The sequence below is a fragment of the Salvelinus sp. IW2-2015 genome, unplaced genomic scaffold (assembly GCF_002910315.2).
Source record: "Salvelinus sp. IW2-2015 unplaced genomic scaffold, ASM291031v2 Un_scaffold3328, whole genome shotgun sequence".
Classification (NCBI taxonomy): Eukaryota; Metazoa; Chordata; class Actinopteri; order Salmoniformes; family Salmonidae; genus Salvelinus; species Salvelinus sp. IW2-2015.
The window spans coordinates 1-12,484 of NW_019944612.1; the positions used below are offsets into that span (position 1 = coordinate 1).

Genomic DNA, 12,484 nt, shown 5'->3' on the forward strand with positions numbered 1-12,484 from the left:
ATGTATGGAGTAAAAAGTACATTCTTTTCTTTAGGAAAAATATAAATTGTAAAGTAAAGATACCCCCAAAAACGACCTAAGTAGTACTTGAAAGTATTTCTCCTTAAGTGCTTTACACCCTAACTAATGGCCCGACAACAGGATCTCTTGTGGGTTAATGAGGCAACTAGTCACACCTGTGACAGGTCCTTTAAAAGAAGAGGTGGAAGAGGTAGACCATAACTCACAGACAACAGAGAGAGAGGCACCAGTGAATCCCTTGGAAGAGTGCAGAAGTGAGAAGCGCATCATTATTTAATAGACTATTGCATCTCAAATGGTACCTAAATGTTATGTGGCTCTTGTCAAACTTAGTGCACTATATAGTTGTGCCATTTTGTGGAGTGGTTCCCTGAATAAAAGATTTTAGACGTATCTGTACATTTTCAGTAAATGGTTAGTCTCTGACAATATCTATATGCTTCATATTTCTTTGTAGTGCATTATAGGCCTCGTTAAAGGTAGTTCACTACATGGAGAGCCATTTGGGAAGGATACATATTCCTGTGTGCCAGGCTAATCTTTGTATGTTGGTTGAAGAAATATACCTGAGTTTTGGCAGAAGACTAGTAGCACCGTGTTGCCCCATACTCGCTTCTTGGGGTCCTCAGTACTGGATTAGAAAATGCTGCTTTGGCAGGTTGGTTAAGTTTTGTACCTTACAGTGTGTTTCCTTAACCTCTCCTCTAGTTCCACAGCCATTCCAGATTTAAAATGCTCAACTAATCTTACTCTTTTCTCTCTCAGGAGACGATCACCATGGCGATATTCACCATCATTCTGCTTGTCAGCACGGCTTTTGCTCTGGGAGGTGAGCGTGACATACCTCACACCTACTCACCAACATTTTAATAAAAACATTTGTTGGTGTTGCTCTGTCCTACTTCACACATGTAGGTATTAATACGCAGGTGTGATTTGGAAATGTTTCTATTCATAACCGGTTCTCCATGGGACACCCTCTGAGAGGTCAGCCATTATCAACCTTGACACTGGAGAAATGAAGGTTGTGCCTTGCTGAAGGGCACATAGACGGATATATCAACTTGTCAGCTCACTGATTTGAACTACTGGCCCAACTCTCAAACAGCAGGCTACCTTCCACTCCTCTAGTTCCAGAGATGTATATTGGTGTCTAGATGTTGGACTGAGGTATTCTGATATGAATGGTTTGATCATTCAACTGGATGTATGATTGGATTGTCTACCAACTATCAGGAAATAACACTGATACAATTTCCAGTCTTAGGTTCATCAGCTCTTCTACAAAATACAGAAACAGAATTGATTCCACAGGCCTTTTTGAAAAAGTAGCAGGACTTCAATATTTAGACAGGAAGTACCTAGGTTGCATCTGAAATGGAACCCTATTCTGTATAAACTACTTCTGAATAGGGTCCCATAGGGGACTTAACCCAAGATTCCAGAATGTATGTCATGAATTGTATATTGTTCTGCAATGTTATGTCCACATTACAATGTATGTTCCCTGTGTCCAGATGCTATGACACGACCCAAGACCCCATGTGAGGTTGCTAGACGTGCCGCTTTAAATGGCTCAATTGGAGCCTACGTTCCCACATGTGACGGCAATGGGCAATACACACCCGTGCAATGTTGGGGCTCTACAGGTTAACACTGGCGCACACGCACGCACAAAATTCTCAATTCAGTAGAATGTGACAATTCAATGTGTATATATTGTATATGCAACATGTCTTTCTGGTAGGTTACTGTTGGTGTGTGACCAGTACCGGACAGAAGATCCCGGGTACTGAGACTCCACCAGGCACTGCTATCAACTGCTAGCAGCTATTCCACCAAGGTGTGTGTGTGTATATACATGCTCTTTCACTAAATGTTACTTCTTTGCAGCTGGTTATTGATGTGTATTTTTTGTTGTCTAATTGTAGATGAAAGGTGTTGGAAGTGAGATGTAGAAGACTGACAGTTGTCTTTACTGTACTACAGGAACTGAATAACATTCCATACAAATAAATACATAAAGAATCCAGATATTAAAGTGTTGATTTACTTCCTTGTTGGTGTGATATGTTGAACAATGTATCTGAACCAGTCCATTTCTGGGAAGTGGAGGAAGGAGTAGGACTGTTATGGTGACTGTATTACCACCACACCGGCAGTTACAGGACATGAAGGCAGTTAAATTCCACGTGACCATGTAGTAGTTAGGCTTCTCCAAGCTCTGATGCTGCTGATGGTCATTAGTAGTCTACCACACTTGTTAACTGCCTGCTACTCAGCACTCTATTGTCCCTCTAATCACTCTGACATCAACTCTGATTGGTGGAAATCAGAAAGCTGAGAAGGGGGTTGTGGGGTTTAGTCACGTGCACAGGCAAGCCCTTTCTAATGCCTGTGGATCTTGGGTCCATGATATGGGGCATCAGCCTACTCAGTGACACCCACGGAACACAACTGAAAGAGTTTACAAATATTCGCATCCTAACTCTGACTGTAGGACTTGGACTGTGGAATCAAATCTGTCAGTATTTCCTTTGTGTGGGTTTCTCTTTATTAATTTTAATTATGGTATCTTTGGTCCTCCGTCAACATCGAAATGTCATTCCAATATATATATACACAGGAGTTCAGCAGAGTCCACAATCAGAACCATGCTACTCTGAGGCTGAAGAATTGTTCCAGGCCACAGAGGGATGAAAGACCCCTTTACTGAGTCTACANCTTCACATTTCACTAAATCATTCCATTGTTTGCTTCATGCATTATCATCCTGTAAAATAAAATGCATGCTCGTCATCTTTACATGAGTAAATGTTCTATTAGAACTTGTAGGATGACTTGATGAAAGATATCTCCTGGTTTGGTCTCATCTCATTCCAGAATCATGGAGTTGGTCCCCTTTTGCTATAACTGCCTCCGCTCTTCTGGGAAGGCTTTGCACTAGATGTTGGAACATTGCTGCGGGGACGTGCTTCCATTCAGCCACGAGCATTAGAGCGGACGGGCACTGATTTTAGGCGATTAGGCCTGGCTCACAGTTGGCGTTCCAATTCATCCCAAAAGTATTCAATGGGGTTTAGGTCAGGGATCTGTGCAGGCCAGTAGAGTTCTTCCACACCAATCTCATCAAACCATTTCTGTATAAACCTGCATGGGGGGATTGTCATGCTGAAACAGGAAAGGGCCTTCCCCAAACTGATGCCACAAAGTTGGAGCACAGAATCGTCTACAATGTCATTGTACGCTGTAGTATTAAGATTTTCCTTCACTAGAACTAAGGGGCCCGAACCATGAACAGCACCAGACCATTATTCCTCCTCCACTAAACATTAGTTGGCACTATGCATTCGGGCAGTTAGCTTTCTCCTGGCAGACTTTTTACAAACTGACTTGTTGAAAAGGTGGCTTCCTATGATGGTGCCACATTGAAGGTCACTGAGCTCACCTGTAAGACAATTCTCCTGCCACTGTTTGTCTATGGAGATTGCATGGCTGCGTGCTCGATTTTATACACCTGTCAGCAAGTGGAATGGTGCGACAAACAAAAAACATCCAGTCAGTGGCAGTTCTTTATGGTGAAAACAGCTCGTTGATGAAAGGTCGAAAGAGAATGGCAGGTATCATGCAAGCTGAACAATTGAGTGGAAAACATCGCCTGGCCCGATGAATCCTGGTTCCTGTTGCGTCATGCTGATGGCAGAGTCAGGATTTGGGGTAAGCTGCATCAGTCCACGGCCACAACCTACCTGGTGTCAACGGTACAGGCTGGTGGCGGAGGTGTAATGATGTTTCCCTGGTACACGTTAAGTCCCTTGATACCAATTGAGCAATGTTTCCAAGCCCTGAAGAATTCAGGCTTTTCTGGAGGCAATGGGGGGGTCCAACCCAGTACTAGATGGGTGTACGTAATAAACTGTATACATCTATTCATTTTTTAAACAGATCTACCTTCAGACAAGTCTTGTGAGGCTTGTGTGTACAGCAAAACAACCTACATAGTCTTTTGGTGTGGTCAGGTTGTGCACACTGAAAGCTCTGACGAAGGCTTTGAGGCCYATACGTACAGCTTTAGAGCAGTGAGACTAGCAAAAACATTATACGGTGTACTACATCTTACTCAACTGTAACCATGCACCTGCAACAAAGATAGCTCAGATGTGAGAGTAACTTTTGAATCCTAGTCCAAGTACGCTCTAAAAATGTGGGGTTCAACTGGAGTTCTAAAGTTCTGTTCTTTAAAACCATACAGTTCTTGGCACTGAAAATGGCCCCCAAAAGGTTCTTCCAAGAACCCCATAGGTGGGGTTCATCAAGGAACCTCCTTAACTGGTGGGGGTCCTTGCAGGAACCTACCTGCCCAACAAACATTTCAATTTAAATGGACAGTAGCAGGTGCTTAACTGAAAAATGGGAAGATCAAGGTGAGGTTTGTCCCTTGTATAATCTAAATATTGTTTGATAGCATCTAATTTCCAATCTTAAACTGAAAATATTCACAATTCAATGGATAATCACAGGTAAGATAATGTTAGCTGTATTGCGTGCAGAAGACTGAACTGCTCACTTGTCTGCAGGTATACAGACAGGGCATGTCAATTGGTATGTTATGCAGATCACATTTAACATCCACCTCCTTTACCTCTTCAATTAATACCACATGGACCTCTACATTATGGACAAGGTATTATAACTATTAGCAAAAGTTGTCCCCACAAAAACCAAGGTATGAAATCTGTCGTGAGCTTGTTTTGTTAATCTGTATAATTAAAATGTTCAGGGTTGACAAACTTCAACCTCCCTACACCGCTGATGAATGTAACTAGAATCCTGTTCGATTTTGCAGTGCATGTTGAGTATTCTGACTATGGATAGAGATCAACATCCCAGATATAAAACGTTGGACTTGAAGCTCCGCTAGCATGTCATCTCATGATTTAACTTTCTTCAAGGATCACTTACGAGGGGTTCTCTGAACATTGGGGTTCCCCCTAGTTACAATTTGAAGAAACCCTAAAGGATACTCCAGGAACCTGTGCCTGGGTGGCACAGCAGTCAAAGGCACTGCATCTCAGTGGAAGAGTCGCTAAAGTACCTAGTTCAAATCCAGGCTGTAGCACATTCCGCCGTGATTGAGTCCCAAAAGGAAGCGCACAATTGGCCCAGCGCCATCCGGAGTAGGTTGTAATGTGAACAAGTGGACTTGCCCATGTGAATAAAAACCTCTTCTTAGAGTAGTGACAGGACAGGCATAATGACACTCAGTTCTTCAAAACACAACTTAAGAAACAAACTTTTAAACAAAATTAACTTCATGACAGGTTAAAACATGTCTTTTGAACCTTCAGTATCCTAAACATACTGCATCATTTCACAGGTAAACATTTACAAGAAGTTAAGCACAATAACAGTTATGTCCTGGTGGCACAGTCGAGCATGACACTTGCAATATCAGGGTTGTGTCCCACAGGGGACCAGTTAGAAAAAGTACAAACTGAAACGTATCATTCATGTTCAATAACACAAGAGACAAAATAGTGTCCACATTTTATTGGCTGCAAACAATGTCAACATTTGTGTAGCAACTGAGACTTCATTTAACAGCAACAAAGTATTTGACGTTACAATGAAGTATTAAGGCTGCAGACACTACAGAATAGCATTGCTGCTTTTAATGTATAGTCTGGCGAAGAGGCAGGAGTCTCAGGGAGCACACCGAGGGCAAGCTCCTTCCACATATTTCATTGTTCCAACGCTTTTGAGCTGAAGACGAAACACAACCGAAATATTCAGCTGTACACCGACAACAGTAGGAAAGTCTACATGAGAATAAATAGTTAAATGAACTAGGAATAAGTTTAATTTGATGACTGGATTAGTGAATGATACTGGGCTTACTGTACCTCCAAAGTTGATATGAATACAAGTCTCTCTGGCACCAGCAGCGGGCCTTCCTTTAGCCCAGTTCTGGTGATCAAAGTCGGAGCGATCGCTCCAGAACCACTGCCTGTCCTGAGGGGGGAAAGTGGGGTTTCAGAATACAAACTAAATGTAGTCCTTTCTATTCCACCTGAAACAACAAAACAGTTGAAGCTACCACTACTTAAAACCATCCGACTGGGACTGTTGCTTGTGTAAACATGGAGCCTAATCCTCACATTTGCAATCATCCCAATGCATTTCAAAGACCATAACTTGTCTACAACTGTTGAAGCTAGAAACCCCATACACATGTTTACAAGCAGACTGTCTGGAAAAAATTATTTCGATCGCATTCATAATTAACTAGAACCATTTTACATGTGTATAAAAGCCTCCTACTGAAGTTGACAGTTAAATGCATTGAAGTAATTTAGCAGATTCTTTCATCTAGAAAGACTCACAGGATCAATTAGGCTCAGGGTGTTYCTCAAGGGCACATCAATCACACAGTGAGCTCTGGGATTCAAACAGCCTTGCCTTAATTAGCCCCATGATCTTAACAGCGAGGCTTCCTATCTCCTGGGCACTCTTGATATTTTATATGGAACCCATTACAGTAGCTGTTAAAAAGCAGCAGCTACTCTTCCTGGGGTCCACACAAAATGACATTAGGCACAGCTCAGACAGAACTACAACAAATTACAGGTAGCCTACATGCCACACCTCACATTTTTAACAAGGTTTGCTGTTCACTTGCGCAAGATGAGATGGAACAGAGTTCCTTGCAATAATGGGTCTATATAACACTGTAGTCTCAAAGGTCCCACCTTAACAGAATAAAATCCACCAATCCAGGTAGGAGGGAAACAAACAGTCTTCTCCAAGACCAACGCCTGTAGAAACCGATCCTCCTCGGAGCTGTGCACAGATGCCAGGTTTGCGCCAAGGTACTTCACAACGTTGGGTACAGACACCAGTTGATCACCAAGGGACACACAGTGCCTCTAGAGAAGAAAGTATTTATTTAACTAGGCAAGTCAGTTTAGAAAAATATTATCTACAATAACAGCCAAGCAGTAGATGGTAACAAAGACATTTAATGTATTAGTCAGTCGGCCAGCCTAGCTGAGAATTTGTCTTCTGGACTCTCAACCAAATATTGACCATCACAACTAATTCCCTTTTAAAACATTATCTTAAAGATACGAGTTTATCTGCGTCTTAAGCCATGTCCTGTGGGTCCCAAAATACAGGCGGCACGACTCCACATTAAATACTCAAATGTATAGATAATTTCCATCTTTATTTAAAGTTCAGTATTTCACATCAGTCATGTGTTGCCGTTAAAGAAAGTATCACCTTTAAGGTAATGTCAAAGATCTAATTTCAATTAAACTTCCACTTCAAATTCACAGTAGATGTAAGGGTGATACCTCTGCTTCAGGCCAGCTCCTTGTAGTCTTGACAAACATTAAGCAGCTTGATCCATATTTGGTCCAACCATAAGGACACAAGTCTTCTTCTAGAACTAAATCTGTAAGGAGAAGTTACATGTGCCTTTAAAGGCTATTGGAGACAGAACTACAAATCACAGCTACAATATTAATTGTAGATCAGTCAGTCACCTCTCTACAAGAAAATACAGACGAGTCAAGAAAAGTGGACCCTTACTTGCATCTCCCAGAGCAAAGGCAGCACTGAGAAGCAGAAGACTGGTCAACATGGTCTGGAGTCACCTGAGAGAATGAAGCCATCAAAATCACAGATTCAACTCCATACAGTAGATTAGAACAGGAATATGTCTGCTTTCCTAAACACCAACCTAACCTAAGCAGGGCTGAGGAGAATTTTGGGCAGGTTTTTCTCTCCACTCCGACAGGAGTAAGAGTTCTAGTTCCCAAATGTAGAAATGCCCTGCAGCTTTGGCTATTGCCAATTGTCAGAATAAAGGCATTATGGTTGAACCATTTTCCTTTCTGGTTCTTTTATTATCCAACAAAAAATAACACACAGTACACAAGTCTGGCAGGTAAGGCTTAGTGGCTTGTAACACCAGTAGGTAAGGTGAAATGGCCATCAGGAAAGGCTGTGATAAGACGTCGTGGTGCTGGAGGGATACACCACATTAACATACGACTGACAGTAAGCTACACCACAGCCCAATATTAGACCTATTAATTAATGAAGCAAGATCAAAGGACATTCCATAGCAACAGCTTGCAGAACATGGTTCAATGAGATACCTGCTAACAGCATGTGTCCCACCTCTGAAGATCAATCCATAATACAATAGATAGTTCTGATTAGTCACCATGTACAGCACTGATCAATAACTACATTAGTTAGACACTACCCTTCCAAAAATGGCGACCAATGTTTTGTTCTGCACGTCATGTTTCCTCTACTTCCAGTCTGGCCCAGCATGGTGGCCATATGGTGAGGTGGATTACCTAGACAGCTGAGTACATCATGGAATCATTTTTGATTTTAGGGGGGGGGGTTGAAAGTAAAACGGCATTTCAATGTTCCTTGTTCACTGAGACGCAGTGCAAAAGGCAACTGAGCAGAACAGTCTACAGGATTATAGATTAAGACACATTCTGCTAGCAGGAACCATCATTGGACCATGCTCATCTTACAACCTGTAACAATTCCTTCCAGTTAAATTAAAGGTCTATACTGGGCTAGCTACACCATAACAATACACAAGCTTGGATGAACAGGATATTATGTCACAATGCAGGAAATTAAAAAACGTTACAATAGCAGAAACTTACTTTAGCCAAACAACAACAGGAACAATAAAGAAACTGGGACACCACAAACACTGAACAACCCAGGTTAAACAAGCTGCTTATATACCATAAGAATGGAAGAGGAATTGGTGATTAGCAGAGTGAGTTCAGGTGTGGTGAGTCAGCAGGAAAGGGGCGTGTCCAGAGGGTAATTGGGCATTTGTGGAATTAGCATTATCCTTCAAAACAAGTGCACTACATTTTGTGCAGGGCAACATATTCACTATGGTCTCTGGTCAAAAGTAGTGCACTTCATAGGGAATAGAGGGCTATTTGTGATACATTCACATACAGTGTTAGATGAACAGATGTTGAAATCTCCCTTTCTGAAATCCTACCTGTGAGTTGAGGGCCCATATTACCTTTGTGGCCCTGAGCTATTCTCTATTTAGTTCACTGTGGGCTCTGGTCCAAAGTAGTGCACTACATAGGGGATAAGAAGCCATTTGGGAAGCATCCATGTACCTTTGTGCAAGGAGAATCTATTGTAAGTGGTTGAAGAGATGATACCTGGGATCACCAGGACCGAGTTGGGAAAATGCTGCCTTAGCAGTTGCATAAGTTTTGTAGCTTACACAGGGTTTCATTAACCTCTCTGTCACGGATCCCTCTGGTACTGTTGCTATTTCCGTGCACCCGTGTTGTATCATTGTGCGCTTCTGTTTTRGGGTCTCCTCCTGTGTATTTATTCGAGGTACTCCTCGCTCTTTTGAATGGGTTTCAGCCCTGTGTTTTGTATATGTGATTTATGCTGCAGTCGTTTATGTGTCGGGGGGCTAGTGGTTAGAGTGTTGGACTAGTAACCGAAAGGTTGCAAGATCGAATCCCCGAGCTGACGAGGTACAAATCTGTCGTTCCTAGACCCATTAAAATCTCACCACTATTCCACTACCTCAGTACTGGGTTTAGAAAATGTCTGCTTTGGCAGTTGCTTAAGTTTTGCACCTTACAGTTGGTTTCCTTAACCTCTCCTATAGTACCCACAGCCATTCCAGATTTAAAATGCTCAACTAATCTTACACTCTTTCTCTCTCAGGAGACGATCACCATGGCGATATTGACCATCCTTCTGCTTGTCAGCACAGCTTTTGCTCTGGGAGGTAAGCGTGACATACCTCACACCTACTCACCTACATTTTAATAAAAACATTAGTTGGTGTTGCTCTGTCCTACTTCACACACATGTAGGTGTTAATACGCAGGTGTGATTTGGAAATGTGTTTCTATTCATAACCGGTTCTCCATGGGACACCCTCTGAGAGGTCAGCCATTATCAACCTTGACACTGGAGAAATGAAGGTTGTGCCTTGCTGAAGGGCACATAGACGGATATATCAACTAGTCAGCTCACTGATTTGAACTYCTGGCCCAACTCTCAAACAGCAGGCTACCTGCCACTCCTCTAGTTCCAGAGATGTATATTGGTGTCTAGATGCGGGTCTGAGGTATTCTGATATGAATGGTTTGTTTGATTATATTGTCTAGCAACTAACAGGAAATAACACTGATACAATTTCCAGTCTTAGTTTCATCAGCTCTTCTACAAAACTGGAATTTGACTCTACAGGCCTTTTAAACAAGTAGCAGAACTTCAATATTTAGACAGGAAGTACCTAGGTTGCATCTGAAATGGAACCCTATTCCGTATAAACTACTTCTGAATAGGGCCCATAGTGGACGCACTCCAAGATTCCAGAATGTATGTCCAGAAATGTATATTGTCCTGCAATGTTATGTCCACATTACAATGTATGTTCCCTGTATCCAGATGCTATGATACGACCCAAGACCCCATGTGAGGATGCTAGAGATGCCGCGCTAAATGGCCCAATTGGAGCCTACATCCCCACGTGTGACGCCGCTGGACAATACACCCCTGAGCAATGTTCAGGCTCTACAGGTTAACACGCACACACATACAAGCCCACAGTAAATTATCCAATTCAGTTGAATGTGACAAATTCAATGTGTTACAGTAAAATGTGTAAATATTATATATTTAACAGGTTATTAACATGTCCATTTCTGGTAGGTTACTGTTGGTGTGTGAACAGTTCTGGACAGAAGATCCCGGGTACTGAGACTCCTCCAGGCACTGCTACCAACTGCTACCAACTAGCCATTTGTCCACCAATGTATATACACACAAAAACACACACACTCTCACTCATTCACTAAATGTTATTTCTTTGCAGCTGGTTCTGGATGTTGTCAATGTTTATGTTGTGTCTGTAATTGTAGATGTGGACKMAGATGAAAYGKGTTGGAACGAAGACGTTGAAGACTTTGACAGTTGTCTTTACTGTACTACAGYACCTGATTCACATTCTATACAAATAAATGAAGAAATCCAGAGATTAAACTGTTGATTTACTTTCTTTCTTGTTGGTGTGATATGCTGAACAATGTATCTGAACCAGTTCATTTCTGGGAAATGGAGGAAGGAGTAGGACTGTTATGGTGAAGGGCATGTAACAGGATATTCTGTCACAATGCAGGAAATTAAAACCCTAGAAAAGTTACAATAGCAGAAACTTACTTTGCCAAACAACAACAGGAATATAAAGAAACTGGGAACCACAAACACTCGAACAACCAGGTTAAACAATGCTGCTTAATACCATAAGACAGGAAGAGGAATTGTGATTCAGCAGAGGAGTTCAGGTGTGGTGGTCAGCAGGAAAGGGGCGTGTCACCGAGGGTATTTGGGCATTTGTGGAATTAGCATTATCCTTCAAAACAAGTGCACTACATTTGTCCAGGGCAACATATTCACTATGGTCTCTGGTCAAAAGTAGTGCACTTCATAGGGAATAGAGGGCTATTTGTGATACATTCACATACAGTGTTAGATGAACAGATGTTGAAATTCCCTTCTGGAAATCCTACCTGTGAGTTGAGGCCCATATTACCTTTGTGGCCCTGAGCTATTCTCTATTTAGTTCACTGTGGCCCTGGTCCAAGTAGTGCACTACATAGGGATAAGAAGCCATTTGGAAGCATCCATGTTCCTGTGTGCCAAGGAGAATCTATTGTAAGTGGTTGAAGAGATGATACCTGGGATCACCAGGACCGAGTTGGGAGAATGCTGCCTTAGCAGTTGCATAAGTTTTGTAGCTTACACAGGGTATCCTTAACCTCTCTGTCACGAATCCTCCGGTACTGTTGCTCTTTCCGTGCACCCGTGTTGTATCATTGTGCGCTTCTGTTTTCGGTCTCCTCCTGTGTATTTATTCGAGTACTCCTCGCTCTTTTGAATGGTTTCAGCCCTGTGTTTTGTATATGTGATTTATGCTGCAGTAGTTTATGTGTCGGGGGCTAGTGTTAGAGTGTTGGACTAGTAACCGAAAGGTTGCAAGATCGAATCCCTGAACTGACAAGGTACCAATCTGTCGTTCCTAGACCCATTAAAATCTCACCACTATTCCACTACCTCAGTACTGGGTTTAGAAATCTGCTGCAGTTTTAAGTTTTGCACCTTACAGTGGTTTCCTTAACCTCTCCTCTAGTACCCACAGCCATTCAGATTTAAAATGTCAACTAATCTTACACTTCTTTCTCTCTCAGGAGATGATACCATGGCGAATTGACCATCATTCTGCTTGTCAGCACAGCTTTTGCTCTGGGAGGTAAGCGTGACATACCCTACACCTACTCACCACATTTTAATAAAAACATTTTGTTGTTGTTGCTCTGTCCTACTTCACACACATGTAGGTTTAATACGCAGGTGTGATTTGGAAATG

The 12,484-nt window shown here is 42.1% G+C and overlaps 3 protein-coding genes across 3 annotated transcripts in view; 2 read left to right on the forward strand and 1 right to left on the reverse strand.

Annotated features, from left to right (window-relative positions):
- Positions 1-179: 179 nt before the first annotated feature.
- On the forward strand, positions 180-2,047 carry LOC139025815 (equistatin-like). The gene is made up of 5 exons (XM_070441003.1): positions 180-274; positions 785-850; positions 1,539-1,670; positions 1,769-1,864; positions 1,953-2,047. Exons 2-4 carry the CDS (start codon positions 799-801, stop codon positions 1,846-1,848), a joined length of 264 nt encoding a protein of 87 aa, XP_070297104.1. The 5' UTR covers positions 180-274; positions 785-798; the 3' UTR covers positions 1,849-1,864; positions 1,953-2,047.
- Positions 2,048-5,556: 3,509 nt separating this feature from the next.
- The window catches only part of LOC112075665 (ladderlectin-like), a 60,679-nt gene continuing 53,751 nt past the window's right edge, over positions 5,557-12,484 (reverse strand). Inside the window, exons 5-6 of the mRNA XM_070441001.1 lie at positions 5,925-6,033; positions 5,557-5,784 (exon numbers count right to left, since the gene is read on the reverse strand). Coding sequence (XP_070297102.1) covers positions 5,693-5,784; positions 5,925-6,033 — 201 coding nt within the window. The 3' untranslated portion in view covers positions 5,557-5,692. The remainder of the gene's footprint in view (positions 5,785-5,924; positions 6,034-12,484) is intronic.
- Positions 9,741-11,100, forward strand: LOC112075662 (equistatin-like). The gene is made up of 4 exons (XM_024142626.2): positions 9,741-9,838; positions 10,507-10,638; positions 10,771-10,873; positions 10,980-11,100. Exons 1-4 carry the CDS (start codon positions 9,787-9,789, stop codon positions 10,993-10,995), a joined length of 303 nt encoding a protein of 100 aa, XP_023998394.1. The 5' UTR covers positions 9,741-9,786; the 3' UTR covers positions 10,996-11,100.

Coding starts and splice junctions, on each gene's coding strand:
- LOC139025815 (XM_070441003.1), top strand. CDS start 799: ATGGCGATATTCACCATCATTCTGCTTGTCAGCACGGCTTTTGCTCTG. Junction 851..1,538: donor CACGGCTTTTGCTCTGGGAG/GTGAGCGTGACA, acceptor CCCTGTGTCCAG/ATGCTATGACACGACCCAAG. Junction 1,671..1,768: donor GCAATGTTGGGGCTCTACAG/GTTAACACTGGC, acceptor TCTTTCTGGTAG/GTTACTGTTGGTGTGTGACC.